Source organism: Lemur catta, chromosome 21 (genome assembly GCF_020740605.2).
Source record: "Lemur catta isolate mLemCat1 chromosome 21, mLemCat1.pri, whole genome shotgun sequence".
In the NCBI taxonomy this organism is placed as follows: Eukaryota; Metazoa; Chordata; class Mammalia; order Primates; family Lemuridae; genus Lemur; species Lemur catta.
In genome coordinates this window covers 24,916,875-24,933,773 of record NC_059148.1, presented here as the reverse complement: position 1 = coordinate 24,933,773, position 16,899 = coordinate 24,916,875, and the positions used below count along the sequence as shown (strand labels likewise).

Here is a 16,899-nt window from a genome sequence, read left to right as displayed (position 1 = left end):
CGACTTGGCAGCCACACGGGGATGGAAACTGACACGGCGGGGGCGGACGCGACCGTTCCGAGCAGCGCGGACGACGCCGAGCGCGCAGCGCACACCCTGCGGTCGAGGTGTCGAGGAGGAAGCGACGCTGCTTTGGGGACTGCGCGGTGGCGCCTCGGTGGAGCCCCCGGCCTGCCATTACCAGCCGCCGTCCTCGGCTGACGGGAAGCAGGAAGTGGCGGCGGGCGTCGCGAGGGGTGATGTCACGGTGGCGACGGCGGCGGAGGGCGGGGGCGGAGGAGGAACGAGCCGGGCCGGGGGGCGGCTGCACAGTCTCCGGGATCCCCAGGCCTGGAGGGGGGTCTGCGCGCGGCCGGCTGGCTCTGCCCCGCGTCCGGTCCCGAGCGGGCCTCCCTCGGGCCAGCCCCATGTGACCGATCCCCGCGGAGCCTGAGCAAGGAGCGGGTCCGCCGCGGAGCCGGAGGGCGGGAGGAACATGACATCGCGGAGGTGAGGCGCCCCGAGGGGCCCGGCCCGGGCCTCGGCCCGGCCCCCGCCGCCTTCGGGCAGCCCCGTCCGGGAGGGGGCGCCCCGTCTGGGCCTCGCGCTGCCGCCCCGGATGGGGGGGGCAGGTTCCCTCCCGATCCCGTCGCCCTCCCGGGACCGGGGGCCGGGCCGGCCCCGCCGCGCCCCCACCCGCCGGGTCCCCATTCATTTCCTGCCTCCCCGAGTTCCGGCTCCCGCACCCCCGGGGATGCCCGTGAGGACGGGGGCAGGTAGAGCCGCCGGGGGGACCGCGGACGCCAGCGGCCGGCTCAGCGCCGCATTCCTGACCCATTGCCTCATGAGAATTGCCTCATGGTGATTCCGAAATAACCCGGCTGACTTGGGGAGGCTCCTTGGGACACGCGAGGGGAGTTGCGCGCGCCAGGCCCCCAGTGGTCTTGCCTGTCGGGGTCACTCTGCCACTTGTGCGCATTCGGGGACTTCACTCGGGACCTCTGACCCTTTTACATGCCCCCTTGCGTCTTCTTTTCCTCCCACCCCTCACGTACCAGAAATGGAAAAACTGACTGTATCTGCAGCCACTAGAAGTATTTCCTTCCTCTGCGATCTTCGCATTGGGAGATGGGAGGGAAGGGAGCTGCATCTACTTATTTAATCTTTCACCACAACCTTAAAAGTCAGGTAACTTTAATGGTACCCGTTTTACGGATGTGGAAACTGAGGCTCAGAAGTAACGTGCTAGTAAATGACAGGATTTGAAACTATGGGTCGGAAGGAGGATTAGTGAGTTAGATCCTTCGAAAGTTCAGGATAATACTCTACTGATAGCTAACATTTGCTTAGTTCTTACTCCAAGCCAAACGCGTTACTAATCCTCACCACAGCCCTATCAGGTCGCTACTATAATCCCCTTTCTAAAGATGAGTAAACTGAGTTTCAGAAGTTAAGCAGTTTGCCTAACGTCACAGCTAATAGGTGGTGGAGCCAGAATCCCTTCTATTAATCACCATTTTGCTATTATTATTTTATAACTATTGCTAATTATTTGTAAGCCCTCATTTTGTTGTTAAACAGCAGCTTGACCAATTGTTTCCAGAAAATGATATGCTATTTTGTATCCTTACTCTTCATATACCACTCACACATAAGACCCATTGTCTATTATTTTCCTTGAGTGTCTTAAACATTCGAAAAACGGTTCAAGCTGTTGGGGCTATTTGTATGAAAGACTCTTCAAACTACTAGGAGCGTCTCCTCAAAACACACCTGCGTGTTATTCATTCATGGATCTGGAACAAAAAATGGGAGAAAAAAGAAAACTGAAAACTCTTATGAAGTGAGAGACTTGGGCAGGTCTGTTGGCAAGTGTTTACAGATCTGGGTAATATGTAACTGCATTTCAGCAGAACACTGTATGGCCTCCAATGTTCTAATTCTTTAGGGAGCTTTTAAATAAAACAGTTGTCTATTCTTTAATCTGTCAAATAGTCATTGGGCCTTTTGTTCCTTGTGTCTGCTCTTCCAGACAATAAGGATCTGCTGCTTTAGGACACAAAAAGACAAGCAAGGGGCTGGGGGTTGGGGAGGGTCTGGGTTGCAATAGACCCTGCATTGTCCAGCTTGCTAGTTTAGAAGCAGAGGAGTGTGGGCATAGCCACAGCAGCAAGTGGTCAATATGACGGTTTGAAATGGAGTCATGCCCTCTCCCCTTCAGCACTGGTATTGTGTGCCACCTAAAAACTCAGGTTATGAACATAACACACGTAATTGGGAATTATTTCTCATTAGGTTGTAAGTCTGTTTTATTTTTAACCAGCTTTATTGAGGTATAAATGACATACAATAGATTGCATATATTTAAATGTACCATTTGATAAGTTTTGACATAAGTATATACTCAGGAAACCATCACCACAGTCAAGATAGTGAACATATCTCTTACTCCTCCTGTTTCCTTGAGTTCTTTATAAACCCTCCTTTGGTCTTAGGCAACCACTATTCTGCTTTCTGTCACTATGTGTTAGTTTGCATTTCCTAGACTTTTATATAAATGGAATTTTACAGTATATAGTTTTTTTGGGGGGGGGTCTGGCTTCTTATGTCGAGATTCATCCTTGTTTTAGTGTGTGTCAAATAGTTCATTATTTTTTGCTGCTTAGTAGTATGCGATTGTATGGATATACTGCAGTTTGCTTATCCATTCCCCTGTTGATGGACATTTAATTATTTCCAGAGTTTGGCTATCACGAATAAAGATGCTCTGAATGCTCGTGTACAGTGTTAGTGTGGACATATAGTTTCATTTCTTTTCAGTAAAGATCTGCAAGTGAAATGGCTGGATTATATATGAAGTATATATTTCACTTTTTCAGAAACTGTCAAACTGTTTTCCAAAGTAGTTATACCATTTACATTCCTACCAGCAGTAGATGAGAGTTTGAGTTCCTCCACATCCTTGCCAGCACTTGGTATGGTTAGTCTTTTTAATTTTAGTCATTGTAGTGGGTGTGTCATGGCATCACAGTGTGGTTTTAACTAACTTTCTTTGTCTTTCCTTCTTCCTTTCCTTTCCTTGCCTTGTCTTTCCTTGCCTTTTCTTTTCTTTCTTTTCTTCCTGTCTTTCCGATAGGGTCTTGCTTTGCTTTGTCACCCAGGCTGGAGTATAGTGGCCAGATCAAGGCTCACTGTAACCTCGAAGTCCTGGGCTCAAGTAATCCTCCTGAGTAGCTGGGACTATACGGGTGCACCACCACGACAGGCTAATTTTTAAGAATTTTTTGTAAAGACTGGGTCTCGCTATGTTGCCCAGGCTGGTCTTGAACTCCCGGCCTCAAGCGATCCTCCTGCCTTAGTCTTCCAAAGTGCTGGGATTACAGGCATGAGCCACTGCACCTGACCTGTATTTTTTCCTGGTGACTAATAATGTTAATCATCTTTTCTCTTTTTATTTAAATTTTAATCTTAATTTTTTCCTTCCCCACCCCCCTCCATCTTTTCGTTTTTCATTTGCCATCTATATGTCTTCTTTGGTGATGTGTCTGTTTGTTCAAATCTTTTGCCTATTTTTAAATTTAGTTTGTTTTCTTATTGAGATCTAAAAGTTCTTTGTATTATATTATCCGATTTGCAAATATTTTCTAGTCTGTGGCTTTTTTCATTTTTTTAAACAGTATTTTGTGAAGAGCAGAGGTTTTAAATTTTGATGAAGTCCAATTTATCAATTTTTTTTTTTTTTGGATCATGCTTTTGGTGTCATTTCTTACCCCAAGGCCTCAGATATTTCTCTTTTGTTTTCTACACTGTGGTCCCCAGTGCTGGGCCATGGACCAGTAAGGGTCAGTGGCCTGTTAGGAACCAGGGCACACAGCAGGAGGTGAGCAGCAGGCGGGAGCAAAGCTTCATCTGTATTTACAGCTGCTTCCCATCACTTGCATCACGGTATCAGTTCCGCCTCCTGTCAGATCAGCTGTAGCATTAGATTCTCATAAGAGCACGAACCCTACTGCAAACTGTGCATGTGAGGTATCTAGGTTCCTCACTCCTTATGAGAATCTAACGCCTGATGATCTGAGCTGGAGAGTGGCTGCAAATACAGATTATCATTAGCAGAGAGATATTTGACAGCACAATAAATGTAATATGCTTGAATCATCCTGAAACCATTGCCCCACCCCAGTCCATAGAAATTGTCTTCCATGAAACTGGTCCCTGGTGCCAAAAATGTTGGGGACTGCTGTTCTACAAGTTTAATAGTTTTAGGTTTATGATCCAGTTTGAATTAATTTTTGTATATGGTATAAGGTGTGGGTAAAGGTTCTCTTTCTTGTTTCAGCCCATTTGTTGAAAAGACTGTCTCCATTGAATCTGTGCCTTTGAAAATGAGTTGCCCTTTATGTGTGGATCTATTTCTGGACTCTGTTCTGTTCCATTGGTCTATTTGTCTATCCTGATGCCAATGGTCTAGATGATGATGATGATGATTTTTTGAGACAGGGTCTCGATCTGTCACCTGAGCTAGAGTACAGTGGCATCATCATAGCTTACTGCAACCTCAAACTCCTGGGCTCCAGCAATTCTCCCGCCTCAGCTTCGTGACTAGCTGGGACTATAGGTGCATACCACCACGCCCAACTAATTTTCTATTTTTTGTAGAGATGGGGTCTCGCTCTTGCTGAGGTTGGTCTTGAACTCCTGACCTCAAGTGATCCTCCTGCCTCAGCCTCCCAGAGTGCTAGGATTATAGGCATGAGCCACCCCGCCCAGCCCTGAATTTAGATTTTGAGGTGTCTTATCTGACCGACTCTGCCCTTGTGCAGCTGTCAAAACTGCCTGCATTTTCCAAGTCTTCCTTCAGCATGTGGTCCATCCTTTACATTTGCTTTTGTTCCTCTGAAAGATACACATGATAACTTGAGCTGAGGGGGGCAGAAAATTGAGCTTGTTCTCATACTGGAGGCTTTTGGTTTATCTATAGCCGGTCAAGTACATTTTGTCCCAGGCTCTCCCTGGTGGCCATGTTTGTTTATCTCCTGTGGGAGTAAATAAACTTGCCTTGCTGAAAAATAACAGTTCTGTGTCTTTCCAGTTGAAACTGGGATGTCTTTATTGACGTTAGGTCCTGATGCAAGGCCAAGTTTGTCTAGAGTTGCTCAAGTGCAGGGGCCGCTGCTAAGATTGCTGACCCTTCTTGTGCACGGTCAATGTGGAGACTGTTATGAGTGGCACATGACCCTGGAAAAGCAGAGCCAACTCATGTTTGTAATTGTTCCTAGCAGGCCGTGGTGTACTTTGTTAGGCAGCTCCAGAACAATAGGGACACTGAGCTTATTCCCCTTTCTTTTGGGAAACCCAGCCAGCACTTGCCATCCAATGCTGACGTTTTTAAGGAAAAGAAAGATGAATACTGATGTTGGCAGGTTCTGTGGGAATTGTGCACTGCAACCAAGGGTTTGAGGCCCCTGAGATGGATCCAAATGCCCTAAAATGCAGCCCAGTTCATTCCTATGAATTCTGGAGGGTTATGTGCATTTAGCAGAGATGTATATGCTGTGGTCCTTGGCAACGTTGAAATGTGAAAAATACTGTCCATGTTTGCAAGAAGCATTGAATTTAGAGAGGGAATATGTATATATGCTTGTATACTGATATACACACATATGCACTATGTGTTTCTATATACATAATGTATGTATCTGTGTATACATACATATATATGCACACATACAACAATGTCTATTTTAAAGATAATGTTTGGAACTGGGGACCATTATCATAAGTGAAGTATCTCAGGAATGGAAAAGCAAACACAATATGTTCTCCCTAATAAGTGGGAGCTCATAGATGGGTACACGCGGGCACAATGTGATATAAAGGACATGAGAAACCAAGAAGAGGGAAGGGTGGGCGGGTGGTGTGGGACAAAAACTTTACCTATTGTGTACAGTGAACACTGCTGGTGATGGGCACACCAAAAGCCCTGACTTAAGCATTACACAAGATATCCATGTAACAAAAACACGTGTACCCCCTTAATTAATATTTTGAAATAAAAAAATTAAAAAAATAGAGATAATGGACTGTAGATCCAAGTCTTTATCATCCCATTGGCTCACTCTAATGACACACCTATCCATTCATTGAAGAACTATTTACGGTGGGATGACTGTGTGCCAGGTACTGTGCTAGGCATCGCGTGTTGCAGGTTTGGCAAAGAGCACGTGGGAAAGTGCTGAGGTCGGGGAGTTCTCGGAGTGATTGAGTAGCAGGAGCTGTGACACTGGGGAGGTGAGAGGTGAGTAGCGATCAGACCACGTGGGGATTCGTATTTTTATTTTTTATTTTATTTTATTTTTTTTGAGACAGAGTCCACCCTCTCTTGCCTGGGCTAGAGTGCCGTGGCGTCAGGCTAGCTCCCAGCAACCTCAAACTCCTGGGCTTAAGCGATCCTCCTGCCTCAGCCTCCCGGGTAGCGGGGACTACAGGCATGCGCCACCATGCCTGGCTAATTTTTTCTATATATTTTTAGTTGTTTGGCTAATTTCTTTCTATTTTTAGTAGAGACGGGGTCTCGCTCTTGCTCAGGCTGGTCTCGAACTCCTGAGCTCAAGCAATCCTCCTGCCTCGGCCTCCCAGAGTGTTAGGATGACAGGCGTGAGCCACCGCGCCCCGCTGCACACAGGGATTCTTAATGTCATGAGTATCACGTGGACCACTGGGAGGAATGTGGACTGTATTTTAAGAGCAATGCAGAACCATAGAAGGATACGACCAGGGGAGTGGCATGAGCTGATCTATTTAAAAATATCCCTCTGGCTGCTGCGAAGGATGGATTGTAGGAGGTAAGAGTGGATTCTGGGAGATCAGACAAGTGACAAGAGAGGCTTTGAACTAGGTTAGAAGCAATTTGTGGAAAGTCTTTTTTGGAGGCAGTTTTCACTTACTGCCTTTTCGTCAGAGCAGAGATGCTGACCAATGAAACTCCACGAGAAGATGGTGATTTATAAAGACATAGCTTTCCACTACTGTTAAAAAGCTGCTCTAGCAACTTTTTTTTTTTACATTTACAAGGATGTTTATAGTAGTATTGTTGAGATGGCAAAATATTGGAAACAGCCCGAATGTCCATTGATAGGAGGACTAGTTAAATGAAATATGGCATAGCGTATATTAGAACACTTTGCAGGAATTTAATAACTTTCTCATAGCCTCTTAGAATGCTTGTCCCTATTGACTGCCTGTCTTCATGATTTAACTCTTTTCCTATAGAATATTAAAATTTAATTAGAAAAGAGAAATATTATTATAATCTGCAGAAAGTACCAAAATATAAACTTGCTCCCCAAGGACAAATATAATAATTTTTCTGGAGCAGCAGATAAGAAAGATATACCCAGTATCACTTTATATGTACACAAGAAACTGAAATTAGACTTTGGATCCCTGCTTTAAACTGCCTTCTTAGTATAGCAGCCTTGAGATTAAGTTCCTGAAATTATTGGCCTGTTTCTCCGTGTCACGGGGGGAGGGGGATGCATAGATAAAACAAAATATTCAGCATCATTGTATTTTCTTTTTGTTTCATCAGCATTTTTTTAAAAACTCAATTAATTGACATAAGTGAGTTCCTAGCCTCAGAGAGCAAAGCTTTTGCAGAATCTGCATTCACTAATGAGGGATTTAGATTTCGGGTGTGATTTCCTGTCAAATAGTTTGGGTTTATAAAATCTTGCAAGCAGGAATTAATTATGCCTTTCATCTTTTCAAACCTGCTCAACACAGGGTTCATGTGCAGTAGGTTCTGAAGCCTGTTTTAGACATTGATTTGAGGCTCTTTTGCACAAGTGCTTGTGTGTGTGTGTAAGTCTTTCTGTACTCACCTGGGCTCTATTACCACCGGAGATACCTAATAAGTACAGATAATGCCAGAAGATGGCAGGTTACAAGGGATTGTCAGGGGCTGGCAGGTTTTGCAGGTGTGAGAATAAGCCAGAGGAAGATATTCACTTCTTTCCTCTCCATGTGACTCTCTACCCCTTTTCCCTCAGTATCTTTTTAAAAAAAATTTTTTTTAAGACGGAGTCTTGCTGTGTCACCCCAGCTAGAGTGCAGTGACATCATCATAGCTCATAGCAACCTTAAACTCCTGGGCTCAAGCGATCCTCCTCTCTCAGCTTCCTGAGTAGCTGGGACTACAGGTGTGCGCCACCATGCCTGGCTAATTTTTACATTTTTATTTTTTATTTTTGTAGAGACAGAGTCTCATTATGTTGCCCAGGCTGGTCTCAGACTGCTGGGCTCAAGCGATCTTCCGGCCTCGGCCTCTCAAAGTGCTGGGATTACAGGCGTGAGCCACCGCACCTGGCCGGAACCACTGTATTAATTGTCTTGTTTGTAAACTCAAATGGGGTCATACTGATTTTCCTTTCCCCTCCTTTCGGGTAATGTAGATACATTCATATTACAGTTTTTTTTTTGGTTTGTAGACTCTCCCCTTATTGTGTCAAATTGACACTAGGTAGGAGATGGGGGAGGTTGAGATGTGTGGTGTCTTTTTTTTTTTTTTTCCTCAGTAACTAATATTACAAGTGCTTCTAACCCTTGAGGCCAGCCCCATGGATAACATTTTCCTTTAATTCCACTATTCCTCTTTAACTTCTCTTACTAAGATCTCAGGGGCTGAATCAACTCTCACTGTTCCTTACTAGTGATGAGTGTGTTGTACATCCCAAAATAGTCAGTGATTGAATACAAATATTAAACATATAATTGGGAAAAAAGTTTTAGTAATTACAAATGTTTTTTGAAAAAAAATAGCTAGGGAGGGAGCATTTAAAATATATCAAAGCTCAAGTAGATGGGTCACGGAATCGAAATTTCGATTTCTAACTGTATGCTGTTAGAAATAATGTAGAGACAGCTCCAGGGCTGGGAAGAAGTTAATGTATGAAAAGGCAGTGTGACTGAAATGACATACGTGTCAAAATGGCCTATGTGAAACTCACATAATTATGCTTGAGAAGGATCTATCTTGCATAATGTCTACCAGTAATAATAATGATAATAACAGTGAAAACTAATGTTTATTAAGACCTTACTTTGCCCAGCCTCTGTGCTAAATGCTGGTTACTAAGTTTCCCCTGAAAATATCATTGTAATCTGTTTGCTCTTAATAACAGGATAGCATAATTATAAGCTGTAAATGAAATAATACAGTTTCTTTAATAAAAGGGTAAAGAGATGACCACCTGCCTTATCTTCTGTTGCTGATTTGGTTGATGGATGTAGGTGGTGTTTACGTAGTTTCACCTTTGCCGTGGAAGCTACTTTTATAGTCTTCCGCATGCTCAGCATTAGCAGGATATTCTAAGTGTTATTTCTATAAAACATGCAAAGGTGAGAACACGTGGTTACAACAGGAGATCATCTGAATTCAGAGTCCCACTCTAGACATTTTAAAAATAGGCTGGGTGAGGTGGCTCTCACCTGTGATCATGTAATCAATCCGAGCACTCTGGGAGGCCAAGGCAGGAGAATCGCTTGAGATCAGGAGTTCGAGACCGGCTTGGGCAAGAGTGAGATCCTGTCTCTACTAAAAATAGAAAAAATTAGCCAGATCACAAGAATGGGAAAACACCACATAAACTCACCATCAAATTGCCATTAATTGATCAACACTTATGTACACATATAGTAACATTCATCGGGTATTGGGCAGGTGGGAGGAGAAGGAGGGGATGGGAATACTCACATCAAATGGGTGTGGTGCACACCGTCTGGGGCCTGGACACGTTTGAAGCCCTGACTCAGGCAGGGCACAGGCAATATATATAACCTAAACATTTGTACCCCTGTAATATGCTGAAGAAAAAATTAGCCGGGCATCCTGGCACACGCCTGTAGTCCCAGCTACTCAGGAGGCTGAGGCAGGAGGATCGCTTGAGCCCAGGAGTTTGAGGCTGCAGTGAGCGATGATGATGCCCCTTCATTCTACCCAGGGTGACAGAGTGAGACTGTTTCAAAAAAAAAAAAAAAGGAAATTGAAGCCCTCCTCCTTTCTTCTCCCTTAAAAAAAAAAAAACCTGTATTTGCTACCATGGTTACCAACCATGCACGCTTACAAGTGATGAGCACAGAATAGACTGGGTAAAGTGTTGTCAGGGTTCCAGCGTGGCAACGGAGGCGAAGAGAAATACCCAAAGAGTTCTTCTCCCCACTAGTGTTAACTTAGTTTAAAATATCAAAATTTGGTGTTTCCAAATGCATAGGGAGGCTTCGGGCAGCTTTTTGGCTTATGCATGGATGCCCTACACATTCAGTTTCCAAATGCCTATTAAAATTACTACTGTAGCATACAGATGGGGAAAAATATCCTCTTTAGCACCACAAATAGGGTAGGAAGACACTGTGCATTAAAAACAATACCCGTCTTTTTTTTTTTTTTGTCGAATAAGGAGCTAGTAGGGCCAGTTGGCAGAGGGCCTTTGCCAGCTGCCTTCTGCCTCTTCCTCTTGTGTACATGGAAGTAGGAGTCATCTTTGACAGCCTCTTGGTGACACCACCCAGGTCAGAGAGGTGAAACTGTGGGTATAGAAGAGAGCAGCGATGGGGCTCACCCCAAGGCTGTTCTTCCTTCTGACACCATAAATATTTATTTAGGAACTACTTTGTGTTAACCCTTTGCTAGGGGCTGGGAGTATGGTGATGAAGAAATGGACATGTTCCTACTTTTGAGGCTGAGGCAGGAGGATTGCTTGAGCCCAGGAATTTGAGGCTGCAGTGAGCTATGATTGGGCCACTGCATTCCAGCATAGGCGACAGAGTGAGACTCTGTTTCTAAAAAAAAAAAAAAAAGAAATAAGACATGTCCTTTGCCCTCATGGAACTGACAGTCTAGCCTTTAACCTGGCTGAATATGTATCACCCAGGGGAAGCATGGGGTGTATTGAGAAGGTAGGCTGGGGGACCTGACTGTGGGACCCCTCCAGAGGGAAAAGCACATGCAAAGGCCACATGTGGCACATTTGAGGAATTTGGAGAGGTCATCAGAAAACCAGAGGCAACTAGGGCTGTCCCTTGCAGGGCTCTGTTAAAATCTGTGACTTTATTGTGCTTTCTTCTGGCTGACAATTAAATTTCTAGTTCTACTGGTGAAACTCTGAGGGCTGATTCTGTGCTAAGCATTTTACATGTATTAATTAATTTCCATCACACAACAGTGTTATGAATTAAGTTAGTTTCTAAGCATGGCAAGAAACCCAGAAACCTTAATGGAAAAATCTGATAAATTTAACCACGCCAAGATGAACTTCTGTAGGAAAAAAAAAGAAACCGCAGACTACATAGGCAAAAAAAAAAAAGCTAAGACAGATATTTGCCACACATATAATAAAAGAAAATTTTCTGGCTATATCAAGAGCTCCTATAAATCAATAAGAAAAAAATCCAATAGGAAATAAGCAATGACAAACTGACAACTCATAGAAAAGGAAAAACAAGTGGTCTAAAAATATGAAGAAGTATTCAATCTCACAAAGAAATGCAAACTAAAATGGTACCATTTTCCGTTAATCAGGCAGGCAAAGATGAAAAAGTTTGGTAATATATGTAGTATTGACAAAACTGGGGGAGAACAGGGGATTTCACACTCAATCATGGCCGCTTAAACTGGTACCTTTTTTTGAGGGCAGTTGGTAATATTTGGTAATATTGGTCAAAATAAAAAAAATTATCTACAGTCACGAGCTGCATAATGATGGTTCAGGTGATGACGGACTATGTATACAATGGTGGTCCCATAAGAGTATAATGGAGCTGCACTATATAGGCATACCAGTTTTTATCTTTTTGTTTGTTTGTTTGTTTTGAGACAGGGTCTCAGTCTGTCATCCGGGCTAGAGTACAGTGGCGTCAGCCTAGCTCACAGCAACCTCAAACTCCTGGGCTCAAGCGAGCCTCCTGCCTCAGCCTCCCAAGTAGCTGGGACTATAGGCGTGAACCATTGCACCCAGCCTGTACTTTTAAAATAAATTAATTAAAGAGATTTTAGGAAATTTATGTTTGTATTCTCAAAGAGATCCAAAAACAAATTGACCCTAAAAAATTAGAGCAGCCTGAAATAGCAGGCTGAGATAAAGAAAGATTAAATAGGAATAGAAAACAGGATAACCAAATACTGTACAAGGATCTTGATGGAAACTGTTAATAGTACGCACGAGGCTGCCATCACAGTGATGAGTTCAGGCCAAACTCGAGAAATTCTTTTAGAACCTATTTTTAAGAAAGAAGAGATGCCTGTGGTGACAGTCAGGGAACAGATCGGCAGGTGGACTGTGGACACCCAGGCTGGATAACCTGTGTTTAAAATGAAGCAACTGGCCGGGCGCGGTGGCTCACGCCTGTAATCCTAGCACTCTGGGAGGCTGAGGTGGAAGGATCGCTTGAACCAATGAGTCGGAGACCAGCCTGAGCAAGAGTGAGACCTCATCTCTACCAACAGTAGAAAAATTAGCTGGGGGTGGTGGCGCATGCCAGTAGTCCCAGCTACTCAAGAGGCTGAGGCAGGAGAATTGGTTAAGCCCAGGAGTTTGAGGTTGCAGTGAGCTGTGATGACACCATTGTACTCTACACAGGGCAACAGAGCAAAACTCCGTTTCCAAAATAAAATCAGCAACTGCTGAGCCTGTAGTAGTTCATTTAATGAAGACTAATAGTGGAGTGGGAGGGGTAGGAAAGTGGGAGAGAGCAACAGAAAATTCTTCGCTTTCCATAGAGCGGAGACAAAAGTTATTTTACCTCCAATCACCTGATAATTGTAGGCTTAAGGATATTTTTGAAATACTACAATATAGCAATCAGTATAATTTAAAAATAATTAGAATCCTATTAGAATTAGAAACAGAGTGTCTACACTCAAAGCACTGAAGTAGCCAAATGGCAAAAGACAGAGAGAAAACAAAAATGTTGAAAGTTGAAAACAATCTGCAGATATGAGACCAAACATAAGATGTCAGTGATCATGGATCAAGTCTCCTGATGAATGTATGTGTCAGATGGAATTTTAAAAAAATTCAGCTGTGTTCTGCTTAGAAAAGACAAATTGGCACAGAATGACAAAGGATAAATCAAACAAACATGAGCACAAAGGATTCAGGTGGTACCAATAATATCAGGCTAAGTAGCATTCAAGATAAACAGTATTAAATACAGATTTATTTAATGCTAGAGCAATTTCATAGAGATGAAAGGTACAATCTCTCCACGGTAGATTATTGTCAAGAATCTTTAGGTATTGAATAAGGTAACAACAAGCAAATAAGCTACAATAGTTCTAAGGCTCTTTAGCATGCATTAACTCATTAATTCTTACTTCCTCTGAGGTAGGCACTATTTTTATCCATATTTTACATACAGAGAAACCAAGGCAGAGATTGATTAATTAACTTGTCTAACAAATGTGGCATTTTGGGCTTTGAAAAAATGGTTTGGCTCCGTAGGCTGCTTCAGTAACCATGAGATGCTTCAAATCAGGTTTTTAAAATGTGTTTTTCAGAACCATTTTCCTGATATATCTCCTCTTAGACAGGTTTTAGTCTTGCAGATTTAAAGACACGAATAAATGCTAGAAGAGCAAAATATGCATCCAGATTTAATAATATGACTGTTTTTCTGAGCCTTGGAATCTCATTGCTTTTATAAATGAAGGTTTTTTTTTTTTTTCAGGCTGAGAATAGCACTGAACTTGGGGAGGAACTGTGGACTGCAAATTGTCCGCCTCTGAATGAAGTTGAACTTGAGTTTCTTGGTTCCCAGAGAATGCTGGGTTTGTTGAAAGATCCTCATACTGGATATTAGAACTGTCTTTAGTCCTTGAGGTTTTACCATTAGTGACTGCTTCTTAAAGACAGTTGAATTGAAGATGATGTTAAAATTATGCCAGATTTATCAATTTTTTTTTTAATTACCCTTACACTTTTGAGTCATAGAAAGACTTTCCTTAGCATTGGTCGCCCACCTTTTTGGCACCAGGGACCATTTTCATGGAAGACAATTTTTCCAGGGACTGGGGAGGGAGGGGGTGGTTTCGGGATGATTCAAGCATATTGCATTTATTGTGTGCTTTATTTCTATTATTATTACATTGTAATATGTAATGAAATAATTATACAACTCACCATAGGTTGGGGACCCCTGCTCTAAGGTTAACAAGAAATTCACCTACTTTTTTCCTAGTATTGTATAGTTTTATCTTTTACATTTAGATTTTTCATCCATATGGAATTTATTCGTACATATGGTGTGAAATATGGATCTAACCACTTGGTTATGGTATATTATTTTCTTAATGTGGTGTTGGTTTCTGTTTCTAATATTTTGTTTAGAATTTCTTTATCAATATTCATGAATGCTGTTGGTCTCTATTTTTTTTTCTTTGTACTGTCTTTATCAGCTATAGGTATCAGTATTCTATTTGCTTCATAAGAGGAAGTAGGAAGTTTTCCTTTGGTTTCAATACTCTGGAATAATTTAGAGCATTGGGACTATCTGGTCTTTGAAAGGTTGGTAGAATTCCATTGTGAAATCATCTGAGCCTGGTGCTTTTCTGTGGGGTAGTTTCTGAACTATTTTTTTCTTTTTTCTTTTTTTTAAATAGAAATTGTTCTGCATGAGTTTTCTTACTCTAATGGAGTCAGTTTTGGTAGTTTTCATTTTCTTAGAAAATGATCTATTTTATCTAGGTTTTCTAATTTATTTGCACTTTTTAATCTGTCCTCCTGGAATCATACCATAAAGAGGGCTCCGATATATGTGGATTTTGTGTTTCTGGAGGTGGTTTTAGAGCAATTAGGCCTGTTACTCCCCTGTTCTCTCTGCTGTTTTCTCAGAATGCCCTTGCTTGGCACAAGGCTTGCAGTCGGAAGGTAAGAGATCACCCACTGACTTTTGCTATATTTTCTTTTGTTACTTGCAGCTGATCTGGAAATTCGGGTATTCTCTTATGTTGAGGGTATGGTTTTTGTATAGTTTTATTTATTGGTTTTTTTTTTCCATTTAAAAAAATTTTTAAACCTTTTTCATTCTTCTAGTTTGATATGTCTGAATATTGTTTTGTCTTTTAACTCTGTATTGTTTTTGAAGGCTGTGTGGGGAGCTGTGGATTTAGGTAGTTACCATTGTTCTTGGCTACCTGGAAGTCCACACACTGTTCTAGACACTGTAAATATTAACTCATTTCATCCTCTCAGCAGCCCTATGACACAGGTACTGTTACTACCCCCTTTTATAGGTGACTTTACAGAGAGGTTAAATAACTAGCCCAGCATCACATGGAGCTGGGATTCGAACCAAAGCAATCTGGCACCAGAGTCTATGCACCTACCTGTGAGGCTTTGCCACCATGTTGCATTGATCCCCAGCGGGTCAATGGTGGGAGTGTGTGTGTGTCTTTTTAAAAAATAAAAAAACCCACATAAACCCAATATTCTGAAAGATTTGGTCTCCAAATCTGTATTATGTAATAGCTTTTTCATTTTTTTCCTTTTGGTAGAAAGCACATTGCCACTCAGCTTCAGACTAACGCACCCAATTTATGTAATTATTCTGCAGCCAAAAGCAAAAGAGACTTGACATTTTAATTAGCTTACGTAGGTAGACAAAGTGAGGGTTAATGTTGGAGTTACAGTCTGCTTTTTGGAAGATTATAAATAGCTGGAAGCCCTTTGTCACTAGTTTTTGATTCCCTAGAGCTTTGGGCATCTAGGTGAGAACCACAGATCAAAGAAACCGCAGACGAGGGTTTTCTTTTTTTCAATTGGATAGTTTAAGTAACCATACTGAATGCAAAAGTATCGGATGCTTGAGTAACAGGTATCAAATAAAGTGGGGTTGATGTTTTCCTGGGTGAAATCCTGTCTTGATCGTCTGACAAGCTCTCAGAGAGAGTAAAAAGCAAACTAACATTTTATTCTTTCGATCTGAGCCTTGTGATTTTTCTTTAAGACAATCAGTTAACCAGAGTGATGTTTTAGATTTCCCCCAAAGCACTAATAAGATATGATAGGAAAAATTGAAAATAAATTTCAGTTAATGTAAACTACAGGGATGTTGAAGTCAGACTGCATCTGGATTCTTACATTATTTATTGTCAAAACAATCTTATATTTATTGTATGGTTGGCAATAATAATATCTGACATTTAGTGCTTAGTGTGTACCGGATACTTGGGGGACTAGTAGGCACCTGAGATTTGAGACCTACCAACTCTAACATTTGATTTTCCTCTACCCACTTTTTCTGCATCTTGTACATGGTACCTTCAACCTCCTAGTTGCCCAAAACCTAGGAGTTACTCTTGTTCCCTTCTTTCCCATTCTGTATGTAACCCATTAGCAAGTCCTGTTGGCTGCGCTTACACTCTTCCTGGTCGATTACTATCACTGTTACTTATCACTACTCCTGCTGCTGCCTTGGTCCTTGGCATTGTCATTTCTTGCCTGGCTTTTTGTGGTGGCTTTCTTAATTTTTTTACTTTTTATTTTATTTTTTTTTTGAGACAAGGTCTCTGTTGCCCATGCTGAAGTTGGGTGGCGAGATTACAGCTCACTGCAGCCTTGAACTCCCGGGCTCAAGCGACCATGCCCCGCAAATGTTTAAATTTTTAGTAGAGACATTGTTTCACTATGTTGCCAGGCTGGTCTCAAACTCCTGGCCTCAAGTGAGCCTCCCACCTTAGCCTCCCAGAGTGCTGGGATTCTAGGCATGAGTCACTGTGCCTGGCCCCTCACCCTGCTTTTATTCCTCTTTGGAGCACTTATCATCATCTGGCATTTTATTTACTTACCTGTTATTTCTTTATTTTCTATTTCCTCCCATTGTCAAGAAAGCTTCATGAGGGCAGGGACTTTTGTTAACTATGTC

The 16,899-nt window shown here is 42.3% G+C and overlaps 1 protein-coding gene across 4 annotated transcripts in view; it reads left to right on the top strand.

The window, feature by feature from the left end:
* Nucleotides 1–263: 263 nt before the first annotated feature.
* PTPN11 (protein tyrosine phosphatase non-receptor type 11) overlaps nucleotides 264–16,899 on the top strand; it is a 65,214-nt gene continuing 48,578 nt past the window's right edge. For 2 of the 4 annotated variants that reach the window (XM_045534791.1, XM_045534792.1), the window contains exon 1: nucleotides 274–489. In XM_045534791.1, the coding sequence (XP_045390747.1) occupies nucleotides 476–489 (14 nt within the window). In that variant the 5' untranslated portion in view covers nucleotides 274–475. Of the gene's footprint in view, nucleotides 490–16,899 lie in introns of all 4 variants that reach the window. The other 2 variants (XM_045534789.1, XM_045534793.1) reach the window with 2 other exon arrangements.